The 20,516-nt window shown below is 32.3% G+C and overlaps 1 protein-coding gene across 1 annotated transcript in view; it reads right to left on the bottom strand.

The window, feature by feature from the left end:
- LOC122790679 overlaps positions 1 to 20,516 on the bottom strand; it is an 800,254-nt gene that overhangs the window by 96,756 nt on the left and 682,982 nt on the right. The window contains exon 20 of the mRNA XM_044058202.1: positions 16,344 to 16,470. Within this exon, the coding sequence (XP_043914137.1) occupies positions 16,344 to 16,470 (127 nt within the window). The remainder of the gene's footprint in view (positions 1 to 16,343; positions 16,471 to 20,516) is intronic.

Raw genomic sequence — 20,516 nt, 5'->3', positions numbered from 1 at the left:
TCAACATTTTTCACTCCATGTCTTTCTTCAATTTCTCAGAAACCTCAGCTATATTTCCTGGTTGCTCTCCCATCCCCCCAAATGTTTAATAATTTATCTTTTGCCCACTTCTTAAAGGAACATAGGTTAAATAAACTGGAAAATGCCCAGTTTACCTCTCAAACATAATTCTGACTTAGTCAACTGTAAAGTATGAGCAGACTGACCTGGGACAATCAGTAGCACGGCAGTAAGGTCTTTAGCCACATAAATACAATCGCGCTATAACAGTCTGTCTATATGAGCAGACTGACCTGGGACAATCAGTAGCACGGCAGTAAGGTCTTTAGCCACATAAATACAATCGTGCTATAATAGTCTGTCTATATGAGCAGAATGACATGGGACAATCAGTAGCATGGCAGTAAGGTCTTTAGCCACATAAATACAATTGCGATATAATAGTCTGTCTATATGAGCAGACTGACCTGGGACAATCAGTAGCACGGCAGTAAGGTCTTTAGCCACATAAATACAATCGCGATATAATAGTCTGTCTATATGAGCAGAATGACCTGGGACAATCAGTAGCACGGCAGTAAGGTCTTTAGCCACATAAATACAAATGCGCTATAATAGTCTGTCTATATGAGCAGACTGACCCGGGATAATCAGTAGCATGGCAGTAAGGTCTTTAGCCACATAAATACAATTGCGCTATAATAGTCTGTCTATATGAGCAGAGTGACCTGGGACAATCAGTAGCATGGCAGTAAGGTCTTTAGCCACATAAATACAATCGTGATATAATAGTCTGTCTATATGAGCAGAATGACCTGGAACAATCAGTAGCATGGCAGTAAGGTCTTTAGCCACATAAATACAATCGCGCTATAATAGTCTGTCTATATGAGCAGAATGACCTGAGACAATCAGTAGCACGGCAGTAAGGTCTTTAGCCACATAAATACAATCGAGCTATAATAGTCTGTCTAATCTTGGTCAACGGTCATTCTTAGAAGAATAAAAACACTGCCTCTGTCAACCTCTGCACTGCCCATTAATCCAAAGATTTTTATGTATGTACTTAGAAATGTACCTAATGCAGTATTAGTATCGATGTTCTTCTTGGTCTCCCCGAGATATCCATCCTACGAGTTGTAATCCACCACATACAGTATGCCATAGTGGTATGTAATTATTTACCTTTCTTTAAATCTTTCCACTCTGATTTTGGATGGATATGAGCTAGTAACTTATTATTTTATTTGTCCAGTAATCTCTTAACATGACGTATCTGGTTCTTTATCCAATTTGTTTTCCTCGGTCACTATAATGATCCCTCTAGATACTAAAATAATGAATCTTCTCCTTCTAGCAGCTTGGTAACAAGAACAGTACCCTTCTCTAAATCCCAATCTTACTATTATAAACTAGGTGATTCAAACATGTCTACTACAGCATTTCTAACTATAGTCTATTTATTAACTCACCATTTCTTTTAATGGGTCTGTCAATCAATTAATATTCTAGATGAAGCCAAGCATCTTTCTAGACATTTATAATGCCTTCTTTTATTTTGTCTCTGAGGAAGAAGTTTCTCTTAGATATTTCCTCTTACTCCTTTTGATAGACCACTGGCATACATAGGGGCAGGAAAAAAAACTCCATGCCGTATAATGAATTATGAACATGTCGTTTTTGATCAGCACTCAACTTGCTCTCAACATGGATATCAAGATTCACCTCTCAAGCTTTGCTCTTGTGGTGAATTAATTGACAACCATGTTTTGAACACATAAGAAGTGGTTATGGTCAGATACCCAATAATAATTATCTCTGTTAGAAAGATAAGCAAAGGATAATCATTCCCTGATGGGAGACTGATGGATGTCTATATTAAATGCCTGAGAAATAGGAGGATGAAGAAGGACATTTGGCATTTCAAGGGGGACTGCACATGCGTTGTTTCATATAAAAAGAAAAAAATGGCCCAAACTGGCATGATATATAGCAGACAAATATGAAAGAGTGAAAGGCAAAAGGGTAGTTTCTAAAAGGTGGTCATGTACATAGTAGCCTAAAGAAAGGAGTTGTGATGTTGAAAAACAACAGGATGTTTTAACCATGACACGTGCTTAAGCAGAATGGAGGAAGATATGCATGGCTATATAGGTTCAGTATGGAAAGGTATTAAACTAGCTGAGTATGGACACCTGAAGTGAAAAGGGTGAGACACCTTTTTCCTAATGTAATGAATACATTTCTGAATTAACCATCTGTTTTCTCCCTAACATTTCCTTGGTTTCAGTGCAGCTCTGACATCTGGTTATGGGTTGTGGAGAGTCTGCATGATTCTACTGTTTCCCAATGGTTTTCATCAAGTACTGTCCTTCCACTTCTCCAAAAACACGATGGCTAAACTGGATTCTATTAGCTGCCCATTAACACTCATGAATCATTGTTATTGTGGCACAGGTCACGGCCAAAAAGTGGCAGCAATGGACCAAACCACTTATCTGGCTGAGAAACAGAAAAGACATCTTGGCACAGAATTTTAATATAGCATGGTTGTCAATTAATTCACCACAAGAGCAAAGATTGAGAAGTGAATCTCAATATCCATGTTGAATTTTTCTGTTCATATATGGAAGCCCTTAAATCTTTGCTAAAAGGACAACCCAGGATAGAAAATGTTATGTTGTAGTCTGTGTTTGTTATTCCTAAGACATTTTTTTTATAATACATATATTTCATGTCTTTTCTACTTTTGTATTAATTCCTAAATGAAACAATATGTATCTATGTAACATGTATGTAACTTACTGTCAATGTGGAGATTTTCTCCCCGGGCCTCCGCTGAAAATGGACATGTATCCAGTCGGACCATCTCGGTCAACAAATGTAAAATAAAATAAAATAAAAATAAAATGATAGCACTCCTACTCTTACAATAACCAGCTCATTAAATAAAATGATAGCACGCATGCTCTTATAATAACCGGCTCATTAAATAAAATCATAGCACTCCTACTCTTATAATAACCAGCTCATTAAATAAAATGATAGCACTCCTACTCTTATAATAACCATCTCATTAAATAAAATGATAGCACTCCTACTCTTATAATAACCAGCTCATTAAATAAAATGATAGCACTCCTACTCTTATAATAACCAGCTCATTAAATAAAATGATAGCACTCCTACTCTTATAATAACCATCTCATTAAATAAAATGATAGCACTCCTACTCTTATAATAACCAGCTCATTAAATAAAATGATAGCACTCCTACTCTTATAATAACCAGCTCATTAAATAAAATGATAGCACTCCTACTCTTATAATAACCAGCTCATTAAATAAAATGATAGCACTCCTACTCTTATAATAACCAGCTCATTAAATAAAATGATAGCACTCCTACTCTTATAATAACCAGCTCATTAAATAAAATGATAGCACTCCTACTCTTATAATAACCAGCTCATTAAATAAAATGATAGCACTCCTACTCTTATAATAACCAGCTCATTAAATAAAATGATAGCACTCCTACTCTTATAATAACCAGCTCATTAAATAAAATGATAGCACTCCTACTCTTATAATAACCAGCTCATTAAATAAAATGATAGCACTCCTACTCTTATAATAACCAGCTCATTAAATAAAATGATAGCACTCCTACTCTTATAATAACCATCTCATTAAATAAAATGATAGCACTCCTACTCTTATAATAACCAGCTCATTAAATAAAATGATAGCACTCCTACTCTTATAATAACCATCTCATTAAATAAAATGATAGCACTCCTACTCTTATAATAACCAGCTCATTAAATAAAATGATAGCACTCCTACTCTTATAATAACCATCTCATTAAATAAAATGATAGCACTCCTACTCTTATAATAACCAGCTCATTAAATAAAATGATAGCACTCCTACTCTTATAATAACCAGCTCATTAAATAAAATGATAGCACTCCTACTCTTATAATAACCAGCTCATTAAATAAAATGATAGCACTCCTACTCTTATAATAACCAGCTCATTAAATAAAATGATAGCACTCCTACTCTTATAATAACCATCTCATTAAATAAAATGATAGCACTCCTACTCTTATAATAACCAGCTCATTAAATAAAATGATAGCACTCCTACTCTTATAATAACCAGCTCATTAAATAAAATGATAGCACTCCTACTCTTATAATAACCATCTCATTAAATAAAATGATAGCACTCCTACTCTTATAATAACCAGCTCATTAAATAAAATGATAGCACTCCTACTCTTATAATAACCAGCTCATTAAATAAAATGATAGCACTCCTACTCTTATAATAACCAGCTCATTAAATAAAATGATAGCACTCCTACTCTTATAATAACCAGCTCATTAAATAAAATGATAGCACTCCTACTCTTATAATAACCAGCTCATTAAATAAAATGATAGCACTCCTACTCTTATAATAACCATCTCATTAAATAAAATGATAGCACTCCTACTCTTATAATAACCATCTCATTAAATAAAATGATAGCACTCCTACTCTTATAATAACCATCTCATTAAATAAAATGATAGCACTCCTACTCTTATAATAACCAGCTCATTAAATAAAATGATAGCACTCCTACTCTTATAATAACCAGCTCATTAAATAAAATGATAGCACTCCTACTCTTATAATAACCAGCTCATTAAATAAAATGATAGCACTCCTACTCTTATAATAACCAGCTCATTAAATAAAATGATAGCACTCCTACTCTTATAATAACCAGCTCATTAAATAAAATGATAGCACTCCTACTCTTATAATAACCAGCTCATTAAATAAAATGATAGCACTCCTACTCTTATAATAACCATCTCATTAAATAAAATGATAGCACTCCTACTCTTATAATAACCAGCTCATTAAATAAAATGATAGCACTCCTACTCTTATAATAACCATCTCATTAAATAAAATGATAGCACTCCTACTCTTATAATAACCAGCTCATTAAATAAAATGATAGCACTCCTACTCTTATAATAACCAGCTCATTAAATAAAATGATAGCACTCCTACTCTTATAATAACCAGCTCATTAAATAAAATGATAGCACTCCTACTCTTATAATAACCAGCTCATTAAATAAAATGATAGCACTCCTACTCTTATAATAACCATCTCATTAAATAAAATGATAGCACTCCTACTCTTATAATAACCAGCTCATTAAATAAAATGATAGCACTCCTACTCTTATAATAACCATCTCATTAAATAAAATGATAGCACTCCTACTCTTATAATAACCAGCTCATTAAATAAAATGATAGCACTCCTACTCTTATAATAACCAGCTCATTAAATAAAATGATAGCACTCCTACTCTTATAATAACCAGCTCATTAAATAAAATGATAGCACTCCTACTCTTATAATAACCAGCTCATTAAATAAAATGATAGCACTCCTACTCTTATAATAACCATCTCATTAAATAAAATGATAGCACTCCTACTCTTATAATAACCAGCTCATTAAATAAAATGATAGCACTCCTACTCTTATAATAACCATCTCATTAAATAAAATGATAGCACTCCTACTCTTATAATAACCAGCTCATTAAATAAAATGATAGCACTCCTACTCTTATAATAACCAGCTCATTAAATAAAATGATAGCACTCCTACTCTTATAATAACCAGCTCATTAAATAAAATGATAGCACTCCTACTCTTATAATAACCATCTCATTAAATAAAATGATAGCACTCCTACTCTTATAATAACCAGCTCATTAAATAAAATGATAGCACTCCTACTCTTATAATAACCAGCTCATTAAATAAAATGATAGCACTCCTACTCTTATAATAACCATCTCATTAAATAAAATGATAGCACTCCTACTCTTATAATAACCAGCTCATTAAATAAAATGATAGCACTCCTACTCTTATAATAACCAGCTCATTAAATAAAATGATAGCACTCCTACTCTTATAATAACCAGCTCATTAAATAAAATGATAGCACTCCTACTCTTATAATAACCAGCTCATTAAATAAAATGATAGCACTCCTACTCTTATAATAACCAGCTCATTAAATAAAATGATAGCACTCCTACTCTTATAATAACCAGCTCATTAAATAAAATGATAGCACTCCTACTCTTATAATAACCAGCTCATTAAATAAAATGATAGCACTCCTACTCTTATAATAACCAGCTCATTAAATAAAATGATAGCACTCCTACTCTTATAATAACCATCTCATTAAATAAAATGATAGCACTCCTACTCTTATAATAACCATCTCATTAAATAAAATGATAGCACTCCTACTCTTATAATAACCAGCTCATTAAATAAAATGATAGCACTCCTACTCTTATAATAACCAGCTCATTAAATAAAATGATAGCACTCCTACTCTTATAATAACCAGCTCATTAAATAAAATGATAGCACTCCTACTCTTATAATAACCAGCTCATTAAATAAAATGATAGCACTCCTACTCTTATAATAACCAGCTCATTAAATAAAATGATAGCACTCCTACTCTTATAATAACCAGCTCATTAAATAAAATGATAGCACTCCTACTCTTATAATAACCAGCTCATTAAATAAAATGATAGCACTCCTACTCTTATAATAACCAGCTCATTAAATAAAATGATAGCACTCCTACTCTTATAATAACCAGCTCATTAAATAAAATGATAGCACTCCTACTCTTATAATAACCAGCTCATTAAATAAAATGATAGCACTCCTACTCTTATAATAACCAGCTCATTAAATAAAATGATAGCACTCCTACTCTTATAATAACCAGCTCATTAAATAAAATGATAGCACTCCTACTCTTATAATAACCAGCTCATTAAATAAAATGATAGCACTCCTACTCTTATAATAACCATCTCATTAAATAAAATGATAGCACTCCTACTCTTATAATAACCATCTCATTAAATAAAATGATAGCACTCCTACTCTTATAATAACCAGCTCATTAAATAAAATGATAGCACTCCTACTCTTATAATAACCAGCTCATTAAATAAAATGATAGCACTCCTACTCTTATAATAACCAGCTCATTAAATAAAATGATAGCACTCCTACTCTTATAATAACCAGCTCATTAAATAAAATGATAGCACTCCTACTCTTATAATAACCAGCTCATTAAATAAAATGATAGCACTCCTACTCTTATAATAACCAGCTCATTAAATAAAATGATAGCACTCCTACTCTTATAATAACCAGCTCATTAAATAAAATGATAGCACTCCTACTCTTATAATAACCAGCTCATTAAATAAAATGATAGCACTCCTACTCTTATAATAACCAGCTCATTAAATAAAATGATAGCACTCCTACTCTTATAATAACCAGCTCATTAAATAAAATGATAGCACTCCTACTCTTATAATAACCATCTCATTAAATAAAATGATAGCACTCCTACTCTTATAATAACCAGCTCATTAAATAAAATGATAGCACTCCTACTCTTATAATAACCAGCTCATTAAATAAAATGATAGCACTCCTACTCTTATAATAACCAGCTCATTAAATAAAATGATAGCACTCCTACTCTTATAATAACCAGCTCATTAAATAAAATGATAGCACTCCTACTCTTATAATAACCAGCTCATTAAATAAAATGATAGCACTCCTACTCTTATAATAACCAGCTCATTAAATAAAATGATAGCACTCCTACTCTTATAATAACCAGCTCATTAAATAAAATGATAGCACTCCTACTCTTATAATAACCAGCTCATTAAATAAAATGATAGCACTCCTACTCTTATAATAACCAGCTCATTAAATAAAATGATAGCACTCCTACTCTTATAATAACCATCTCATTAAATAAAATGATAGCACTCCTACTCTTATAATAACCATCTCATTAAATAAAATGATAGCACTCCTACTCTTATAATAACCAGCTCATTAAATAAAATGATAGCACTCCTACTCTTATAATAACCAGCTCATTAAATAAAATGATAGCACTCCTACTCTTATAATAACCAGCTCATTAAATAAAATGATAGCACTCCTACTCTTATAATAACCAGCTCATTAAATAAAATGATAGCACTCCTACTCTTATAATAACCAGCTCATTAAATAAAATGATAGCACTCCTACTCTTATAATAACCAGCTCATTAAATAAAATGATAGCACTCCTACTCTTATAATAACCAGCTCATTAAATAAAATGATAGCACTCCTACTCTTATAATAACCAGCTCATTAAATAAAATGATAGCACTCCTACTCTTATAATAACCAGCTCATTAAATAAAATGATAGCACTCCTACTCTTATAATAACCAGCTCATTAAATAAAATGATAGCACTCCTACTCTTATAATAACCAGCTCATTAAATAAAATGATAGCACTCCTACTCTTATAATAACCAGCTCATTAAATAAAATGATAGCACTCCTACTCTTATAATAACCAGCTCATTAAATAAAATGATAGCACTCCTACTCTTATAATAACCAGCTCATTAAATAAAATGATAGCACTCCTACTCTTATAATAACCAGCTCATTAAATAAAATGATAGCACTCCTACTCTTATAATAACCAGCTCATTAAATAAAATGATAGCACTCCTACTCTTATAATAACCAGCTCATTAAATAAAATGATAGCACTCCTACTCTTATAATAACCAGCTCATTAAATAAAATGATAGCACTCCTACTCTTATAATAACCAGCTCATTAAATAAAATGATAGCACTCCTACTCTTATAATAACCAGCTCATTAAATAAAATGATAGCACTCCTACTCTTATAATAACCAGCTCATTAAATAAAATGACAGCACTTCTACTCTTATAATAACCAGCCCATTAAATAAAATGATAGCACTCCTACTCTTATAATAACCATCTCATTAAATAAAATGATAGCACTCCTACTCTTATAATAACCAGCTCATTAAATAAAATGATAGCACTCCTACTCTTATAATAACCAGCTCATTAAATAAAATGATAGCACTCCTACTCTTATAATAACCAGCTCATTAAATAAAATGATAGCACTCCTACTCTTATAATAACCAGCTCATTAAATAAAATGATAGCACTCCTACTCTTATAATAACCAGCTCATTAAATAAAATGATAGCACTCCTACTCTTATAATAACCAGCTCATTAAATAAAATGATAGCACTCCTACTCTTATAATAACCAGCTCATTAAATAAAATGATAGCACTCCTACTCTTATAATAACCATCTCATTAAATAAAATGATAGCACTCCTACTCTTATAATAACCAGCTCATTAAATAAAATGATAGCACTCCTACTCTTATAATAACCAGCTCATTAAATAAAATGATAGCACTCCTACTCTTATAATAACCAGCTCATTAAATAAAATGATAGCACTCCTACTCTTATAATAACCAGCTCATTAAATAAAATGATAGCACTCCTACTCTTATAATAACCAGCTCATTAAATAAAATGATAGCACTCCTACTCTTATAATAACCATCTCATTAAATAAAATGATAGCACTCCTACTCTTATAATAACCAGCTCATTAAATAAAATGATAGCACTCCTACTCTTATAATAACCAGCTCATTAAATAAAATGATAGCACTCCTACTCTTATAATAACCATCTCATTAAATAAAATGATAGCACTCCTACTCTTATAATAACCAGCTCATTAAATAAAATGATAGCACTCCTACTCTTATAATAACCAGCTCATTAAATAAAATGATAGCACTCCTACTCTTATAATAACCAGCTCATTAAATAAAATGATAGCACTCCTACTCTTATAATAACCATCTCATTAAATAAAATGATAGCACTCCTACTCTTATAATAACCAGCTCATTAAATAAAATGATAGCACTCCTACTCTTATAATAACCAGCTCATTAAATAAAATGATAGCACTCCTACTCTTATAATAACCAGCTCATTAAATAAAATGATAGCACTCCTACTCTTATAATAACCAGCTCATTAAATAAAATGATAGCACTCCTACTCTTATAATAACCAGCTCATTAAATAAAATGATAGCACTCCTACTCTTATAATAACCAGCTCATTAAATAAAATGATAGCACTCCTACTCTTATAATAACCAGCTCATTAAATAAAATGATAGCACTCCTACTCTTATAATAACCAGCTCATTAAATAAAATGATAGCACTCCTACTCTTATAATAACCAGCTCATTAAATAAAATGATAGCACTCCTACTCTTATAATAACCAGCTCATTAAATAAAATGATAGCACTCCTACTCTTATAATAACCAGCTCATTAAATAAAATGATAGCACTCCTACTCTTATAATAACCAGCTCATTAAATAAAATGATAGCACTCCTACTCTTATAATAACCAGCTCATTAAATAAAATGATAGCACTCCTACTCTTATAATAACCAGCTCATTAAATAAAATGATAGCACTCCTACTCTTATAATAACCAGCTCATTAAATAAAATGATAGCACTCCTACTCTTATAATAACCAGCTCATTAAATAAAATGATAGCACTCCTACTCTTATAATAACCAGCTCATTAAATAAAATGATAGCACTCCTACTCTTATAATAACCAGCTCATTAAATAAAATGATAGCACTCCTACTCTTATAATAACCAGCTCATTAAATAAAATGATAGCACTCCTACTCTTATAATAACCAGCTCATTAAATAAAATGATAGCACTCCTACTCTTATAATAACCAGCTCATTAAATAAAATGATAGCACTCCTACTCTTATAATAACCAGCTCATTAAATAAAATGATAGCACTCCTACTCTTATAATAACCAGCTCATTAAATAAAATGATAGCACTCCTACTCTTATAATAACCAGCTCATTAAATAAAATGATAGCACTCCTACTCTTATAATAACCAGCTCATTAAATAAAATGATAGCACTCCTACTCTTATAATAACCAGCTCATTAAATAAAATGATAGCACTCCTACTCTTATAATAACCAGCTCATTAAATAAAATGATAGCACTCCTACTCTTATAATAACCAGCTCATTAAATAAAATGATAGCACTCCTACTCTTATAATAACCAGCTCATTAAATAAAATGATAGCACTCCTACTCTTATAATAACCAGCTCATTAAATAAAATGATAGCACTCCTACTCTTATAATAACCAGCTCATTAAATAAAATGATAGCACTCCTACTCTTATAATAACCAGCTCATTAAATAAAATGATAGCACTCCTACTCTTATAATAACCATCTCATTAAATAAAATGATAGCACTCCTACTCTTATAATAACCAGCTCATTAAATAAAATGATAGCACTCCTACTCTTATAATAACCAGCTCATTAAATAAAATGATAGCACTCCTACTCTTATAATAACCAGCTCATTAAATAAAATGATAGCACTCCTACTCTTATAATAACCAGCTCATTAAATAAAATGATAGCACTCCTACTCTTATAATAACCAGCTCATTAAATAAAATGATAGCACTCCTACTCTTATAATAACCAGCTCATTAAATAAAATGATAGCACTCCTACTCTTATAATAACCAGCTCATTAAATAAAATGATAGCACTCCTACTCTTATAATAACCAGCTCATTAAATAAAATGATAGCACTCCTACTCTTATAATAACCAGCTCATTAAATAAAATGATAGCACTCCTACTCTTATAATAACCAGCTCATTAAATAAAATGATAGCACTCCTACTCTTATAATAACCAGCTCATTAAATAAAATGATAGCACTCCTACTCTTATAATAACCAGCTCATTAAATAAAATGATAGCACTCCTACTCTTATAATAACCAGCTCATTAAATAAAATGATAGCACTCCTACTCTTATAATAACCAGCTCATTAAATAAAATGATAGCACTCCTACTCTTATAATAACCAGCTCATTAAATAAAATGATAGCACTCCTACTCTTATAATAACCAGCTCATTAAATAAAATGATAGCACTCCTACTCTTATAATAACCAGCTCATTAAATAAAATGATAGCACTCCTACTCTTATAATAACCATCTCATTAAATAAAATGATAGCACTCCTACTCTTATAATAACCAGCTCATTAAATAAAATGATAGCACTCCTACTCTTATAATAACCATCTCATTAAATAAAATGATAGCACTCCTACTCTTATAATAACCAGCTCATTAAATAAAATGATAGCACTCCTACTCTTATAATAACCATCTCATTAAATAAAATGATAGCACTCCTACTCTTATAATAACCAGCTCATTAAATAAAATGATAGCACTCCTACTCTTATAATAACCAGCTCATTAAATAAAATGATAGCACTCCTACTCTTATAATAACCATCTCATTAAATAAAATGATAGCACTCCTACTCTTATAATAACCAGCTCATTAAATAAAATGATAGCACTCCTACTCTTATAATAACCAGCTCATTAAATAAAATGATAGCACTCCTACTCTTATAATAACCAGCTCATTAAATAAAATGATAGCACTCCTACTCTTATAATAACCAGCTCATTAAATAAAATGATAGCACTCCTACTCTTATAATAACCATCTCATTAAATAAAATGATAGCACTCCTACTCTTATAATAACCAGCTCATTAAATAAAATGATAGCACTCCTACTCTTATAATAACCAGCTCATTAAATAAAATGATAGCACTCCTACTCTTATAATAACCAGCTCATTAAATAAAATGATAGCACTCCTACTCTTATAATAACCAGCTCATTAAATAAAATGATAGCACTCCTACTCTTATAATAACCAGCTCATTAAATAAAATGATAGCACTCCTACTCTTATAATAACCAGCTCATTAAATAAAATGATAGCACTCCTACTCTTATAATAACCATCTCATTAAATAAAATGATAGCACTCCTACTCTTATAATAACCAGCTCATTAAATAAAATGATAGCACTCCTACTCTTATAATAACCAGCTCATTAAATAAAATGATAGCACTCCTACTCTTATAATAACCAGCTCATTAAATAAAATGATAGCACTCCTACTCTTATAATAACCATCTTATTAAATACAATGATAGCACTCCTACTCTTATAATAACCATCTCATTAAATAAAATGATAGCACTCCTACTCTTATAATAACCAGCTCATTAAATAAAATGATAGCACTCCTACTCTTATAATAACCAGCTCATTAAATAAAATGATAGCACTCCTACTCTTATAATAACCATCTCATTAAATAAAATGATAGCACTCCTACTCTTATAATAACCAGCTCATTAAATAAAATGATAGCACTCCTACTCTTATAATAACCAGCTCATTAAATAAAATGATAGCACTCCTACTCTTATAATAACCAGCTCATTAAATAAAATGATAGCACTCCTACTCTTATAATAACCATCTCATTAAATAAAATGATAGCACTCCTACTCTTATAATAACCAGCTCATTAAATAAAATGATAGCACTCCTACTCTTATAATAACCAGCTCATTAAATAAAATGATAGCACTCCTACTCTTATAATAACCAGCTCATTAAATAAAATGATAGCACTCCTACTCTTATAATAACCATCTCATTAAATAAAATGATAGCACTCCTACTCTTATAATAACCATCTCATTAAATAAAATGATAGCACTCCTACTCTTATAATAACCAGCTCATTAAATAAAATGATAGCACTCCTACTCTTATAATAACCATCTCATTAAATAAAATGATAGCACTCCTACTCTTATAATAACCATCTCATTAAATAAAATGATAGCACTCCTACTCTTATAATAACCAGCTCATTAAATAAAATGATAGCACTCCTACTCTTATAATAACCATCTCATTAAATAAAATGATAGCACTCCTACTCTTATAATAACCAGCTCATTAAATAAAATGATAGCACTCCTACTCTTATAATAACCAGCTCATTAAATAAAATGATAGCACTCCTACTCTTATAATAACCAGCTCATTAAATAAAATGATAGCACTCCTACTCTTATAATAACCAGCTCATTAAATAAAATGATAGCACTCCTACTCTTATAATAACCATCTCATTAAATAAAATGATAGCACTCCTACTCTTATAATAACCAGCTCATTAAATAAAATGATAGCACTCCTACTCTTATAATAACCAGCTCATTAAATAAAATGATAGCACTCCTACTCTTATAATAACCATCTCATTAAATAAAATGATAGCACTCCTACTCTTATAATAACCAGCTCATTAAATAAAATGATAGCACTCCTACTCTTATAATAACCAGCTCATTAAATAAAATGATAGCACTCCTACTCTTATAATAACCATCTCATTAAATAAAATGATAGCACTCCTACTCTTATAATAACCAGCTCATTAAATAAAATGATAGCACTCCTACTCTTATAATAACCATCTCATTAAATAAAATGATAGCACTCCTACTCTTATAATAACCAGCTCATTAAATAAAATGATAGCACTCCTACTCTTATAATAACCAGCTCATTAAATAAAATGATAGCACTCCTACTCTTATAATAACCAGCTCATTAAATAAAATGATAGCACTCCTACTCTTATAATAACCAGCTCATTAAATAAAATGATAGCACTCCTACTCTTATAATAACCAGCTCATTAAATAAAATGATAGCACTCCTACTCTTATAATAACCATCTCATTAAATAAAATGATAGCACTCCTACTCTTATAATAACCAGCTCATTAAATAAAATGATAGCACTCCTACTCTTATAATAACCATCTCATTAAATAAAATGATAGCACTCCTACTCTTATAATAACCAGCTCATTAAATAAAATGATAGCACTCCTACTCTTATAATAACCAGCTCATTAAATAAAATGATAGCACTCCTACTCTTATAATAACCAGCTCATTAAATAAAATGATAGCACTCCTACTCTTATAATAACCAGCTCATTAAATAAAATGATAGCACTCCTACTCTTATAATAACCAGCTCATTAAATAAAATGATAGCACTCCTACTCTTATAATAACCATCTCATTAAATAAAATGATAGCACTCCTACTCTTATAATAACCATCTCATTAAATAAAATGATAGCACTCCTACTCTTATAATAACCATCTCATTAAATAAAATGATAGCACTCCTACTCTTATAATAACCAGCTCATTAAATAAAATGATAGCACTCCTACTCTTATAATAACCATCTCATTAAATAAAATGATAGCACTCCTACTCTTATAATAACCATCTCATTAAATAAAATGATAGCACTCCTACTCTTATAATAACCATCTCATTAAATAAAATGATAGCACTCCTACTCTTATAATAACCAGCTCATTAAATAAAATGATAGCACTCCTACTCTTATAATAACCAGCTCATTAAATAAAATGATAGCACTCCTACTCTTATAATAACCAGCTCATTAAATAAAATGATAGCACTCCTACTCTTATAATAACCAGCTCATTAAATAAAATGATAGCACTCCTACTCTTATAATAACCAGCTCATTAAATAAAATGATAGCACTCCTACTCTTATAATAACCAGCTCATTAAATAAAATGATAGCACTCCTACTCTTATAATAACCAGCTCATTAAATAAAATGATAGCACTCCTACTCTTATAATAACCAGCTCATTAAATAAAATGATAGCACTCCTACTCTTATAATAACCAGCTCATTAAATAAAATGATAGCACCTACTCTTATAATAACCATCTCATTAAATAAAATGATAGCACTCCTACTCTTATAATAACCAGCTCATTAAATAAAATGATAGCACTCCTACTCTTATAATAACCATCTCATTAAATAAAATGATAGCACTCCTACTCTTATAATAACCAGCTCATTAAATAAAATGATAGCACTCCTACTCTTATAATAACCATCTCATTAAATAAAATGATAGCACTCCTACTCTTATAATAACCAGCTCATTAAATAAAATGATAGCACTCCTACTCTTATAATAACCATCTCATTAAATAAAATGATAGCACTCCTACTCTTATAATAACCAGCTCATTAAATAAAATGATAGCACTCCTACTCTTATAATAACCATCTCATTAAATAAAATGATAGCACTCCTACTCTTATAATAACCAGCTCATTAAATAAAATGATAGCACTCCTACTCTTATAATAACCATCTCATTAAATAAAATGATAGCACTCCTACTCTTATAATATCCAGCTCATTAAATAAAATGGGAACACACTTACCTACTGAAATTAATGTTTCATAGTTCTGTACCATCACTTCCTTGTGAAGCTTCTTGTCTTGTTTTCTTAACAACTTCCACTCTTCTTCTGAGAAAGTGACGGCAACATCCTCAAAGGTTGCTGGAACCTGTAAAACACATACTGCATGCTTCATTTTTCTTTTTACTACTAACAACATAAACACTGGCATTTTCAACAGGAAATGCACACATTTGTTATTAAATGTACAGTAGTATACTGCAAAAGCAACATTGGGTGTACATAACCAAGACAAAATGCCAGTCCTTATTTCTCATGAGTAGACATTTGGCACTCCAGTTCAGGAGTCCTGAAGGCAACACTTGCAATACAAGAAAATCTCACAACTTGTTATTAATAGATATTCCAAGGCAATGCAGCAGTCAGAAGTCATTTTGGTGGTTTAGCTTAACCATTCAGCAAAGAAAAGAGGAAAAAATGTCACAATATGAAATGAAAATGAATAGACTACTAGAGTCTCTATGCCAACATTTTATCTCCGCTTACCTTTGGGTTACTCTGAAGAAGGAAGAACAAATGTGTGTAAGGTTAAGCAAGCTAATCAGCACATGATTAGCATACATTATTGATCATTAGTGGGAGGGGAGAGAATAGGATGAAGCCAGAAGTTACAAATTGGCCATTCAGCTAAAGGGGTAAGTTGGCAGTGGGTCAGGTCTGAGGGTGGTATGAAGTCCACCTGCTGGCTCAGGTGTGAGAGGAGGAGTAAAAGAACAGCAGTTTGCAAAAAAGGATTTATTCACTTCACAGGTTATTTCTAGGTTATTGATTTTTTTGAGAATTTTAAGAAGCCTTGATTTGCATTCCCCTGGTAGTTTTTAGCCCTTACACTATGCATACACATATCCCACAGACAGGCCAAACAAGGATATGTTGGGACATTTACATGTTTCCCCAAACCATCTCTCAAGGAGTGCTAAACCAGGGGATGCATTTGTGGTTACTCATTCATTTATCCAAATTACATTTTAGTGGAGTACAAATATGTGGCTTTATGTGAAGTGGAAGACTTTCTATAGAAGCAGTATTCTCTGTGATGCACACCTTGTGTGGGTGATTATGACACCATTAGACTTGGGAATGTCTAACAGGTATGAGAGAATTGGGTATGTGGAAGTTCTATACAAGAGGCAGAAGTCATTTCTTAATAGCCTGTCTGATACTGAGAAAAGGGACAAGGCCTTGAGATGGCCTGCATAGTTTTTATGATTTAGGCCCATGATTTATTTTAGTGAGCAAACACTGTGGCCATTCTGGTTGAGGCAAGTTTTTGGACAGATACAAACTAAAAGGGGTATAATACTCAATGGCAGGCCTATTAAGTGCCAAATACAATGGAATGATTACATCCCTGGACCTGGACAAAATACCTTTAGTTATAAGCTTTGAGATAAAAAATTACTTTCTGACACCAGTGGATATATGATGACCAAAGGATAGTTAATTTTCAGCATAGATTTCCAAATCCCTAACTATGAGATCAATCGATCAGTGTGAAAGTTACAAGGGGAGTCATGCTGAAGTAATACGACTACACACTTCTTGGCATTTAGTGTTATTACATGGTTCTGACATTAACTATTTGTTCTGGACAGGACCTCTTGGAAGATTTTTGCTGTCCTCTGAGGAGTTTATGATGACACAAGTTTGCAGTCAGATGTAAACTTGATCAGCCACAAACCCTAAACTTTAACTTTGACCACCTAGAAGTAAATACCAGCGTGAATTGGCTCAAGTACTGAACCCTGGGCTGCACCACTAGTAACAAGTGTTTGGGGGAGGTAAAGCCACCCACCGTAACTTCCTAGCATCTACTTGTGAGCAGATTTGTTATCCAATGAATTACATAGGGATTGACATTTAGTTGGGAGAGTTTCTCCCTGTCACCTGAGTGTGGGATGATGCTGAACACCTTTGTGAGGTTTAGATATGTAGTATGCACAGCTTTACCCTCATTCACTCCTTCAGTAACTTTTCTGAAGAAGGTGTCTAGGTTAAGTAGGTAGGATCTGCCCTTGACAAATCCAAACTAGGCTATGTCAAGAGCTTTTAGGTTACCTATATCTTTACTAATTCCATAATGATCCCCTCACTTAGCCTTACAGATGAAGCTGGTCAGGTTTATGGGTGTACAGTACAAATACCCAATACCACTGAAGCCCCACCATTCATACAGCATGAAGCCTGTCTTGATGCCAGTGTTGAATAGCTTCTGTAGGGGGATGGACGGGTCATGTTCTACTCTGACCACTAGGCAGCCTAGTAGGTTATCTGGTCCCATAAACACAGTGCCTTAGACAGTGCCTTAAGAACTTGTTGTTAAAAATAATCCTGTCTTACATCCCCCCTCAACATACTCAGTTCAGCAAAGAAAACCAGCAAAACCCCAACACTAAAGAAAGGAAAATATGACCGAGTATAATGACGGAGGAAGCAGAAAAACAGGAAACTGAACGTGAACCTAAAATGACAGAAAGTGGCACTGAGAACAGAACTGAGGGAGAAGGAAATTAGCAGAGAAAAATGGAGCAGGTATGGGGTAGAAGTACAACTGAAAAAGGTATTGGATGGCAACTGCAGATTACATAGGAGATTGGGGTCTTACATAGGAAGGGTATAAGAAATGGACACAGATATAAGTCTGGGTTTAGGAAGGACACGATACATACTCTAAGGGAGGAGACTGTGTCTCTGGATTAACAGAAGGGATATTCATAGTAAAGGAAAGGAATTTAGTGTTCAATGACAGAGACATGCAAGTTGTGGGAGAGACCATCCAAAGGCAGGTATTTGTTATTTCCAGATGTTAGTGGCATTAATAAATCACAGTAGCAACATAGTTTGCGTAATGGACAAAGGGGGCAATAGAGAAATAGAGAGATAAGGGTAACCTGTGATGCACAAAAGCGTGGTGCAAACATGGGCTCTTGCTAAATAATGCTGTGCTCGAGGCCTGCAGCAGTTTCAGTCATCATTTCCTCCTCACGCATGCACGTTTGATGCTAAGCACAACACTGTTTTTCTTCTAATGAGTAATACTGCAATATTTATCTTGAAGAATTAAATAGTGCATTCTCTACACATGAATTATACAGCATTTTGTATTTTAAATACAATAACAAACAAATGAAACTGCAAAGATAACCTCCCATTCTAAATGCTGCAGTAATTGGCTTCTACTAGAAAAAAAGAGATGTAACGTAACAGCAGTACAAAGCAATATTCTGCAGTTTGAATGTTGGTTATTTACTCATAGCACCACATCAGCTTTATAAATATTCTCACATGAAAAAAAATCAGGTTTCAAAAAGTAAAAAAAAAAACAATTTGCAGCCTTTATGTATTACTGCTCCCTAGAATAGTAAAAAGGAAAAAATATACATCTGTTTCATTGAATTGCACCTCTTAGTTGTGCTATACAGCTAATCTACAACATTTTGTACTGTCATAACATTTTTTTATTGTTTCACTGCATTTTTGTACTGTTCTACACAGTGTTAACTGTATTTTCATTGCTGGATAGTGTTTCATTATTGTAATTGCATTTTATTGAATTCCTTAACTGTAAACTGCTTTTTCATACTGAAAGTTGTATTTTCTGTCTGTGAGTGCTCTATCTGTGCTTTTCTGTGTATTATTTGTGAGGTTTCTGTGTTCTAATCAGGTAGCTGGCTGTTTTGCTTGTTGAGTTTCCTGTGTTTCTGGCAGCCATCTTATGCTGGTTGTGTCTTGTCTTCACTTTTAGTGGGAGTAACAGGGTTGCCTGACCTTTGATAGCATGACTGGTTGAAAGAGCAGGGGCTGGCAGGATTAGGTAGTAAATCAAGCTTCTAGATTATTCCATCTTTTTTGGTATTTAAATCCTGTGTTTGCAGGGTGTTGCACTTGTTTGCTCATTGCGCACTGCGATGTTTTAACACATTGTGAGGCATCTCAGTTGCAGTTATTTCCCTTACCAGCACTCCTGTGCAACGGACACCCTCCCTTGCAACTACTGTGATTTTATCGATTTTATCCAGCCCTACTCATACCTATAGGTACTCTATTCTGATAGTACCACTCTACCATCCTTGATCTCTCTTCCACAGATTCTGACAACCATGGATGGACAATTTCCTGTGTTTTCTCCTGCTA

Source organism: Protopterus annectens, chromosome 16.part0, assembly GCF_019279795.1.
Source record: "Protopterus annectens isolate FY-2018-M chromosome 16.part0, PAN1.0, whole genome shotgun sequence".
NCBI classification, from domain to species: Eukaryota; Metazoa; Chordata; order Ceratodontiformes; family Protopteridae; genus Protopterus; species Protopterus annectens.
The sequence above is the reverse complement of the archived record's forward strand: the minus strand, read 5'-3'. Positions and strand labels throughout refer to the sequence as shown.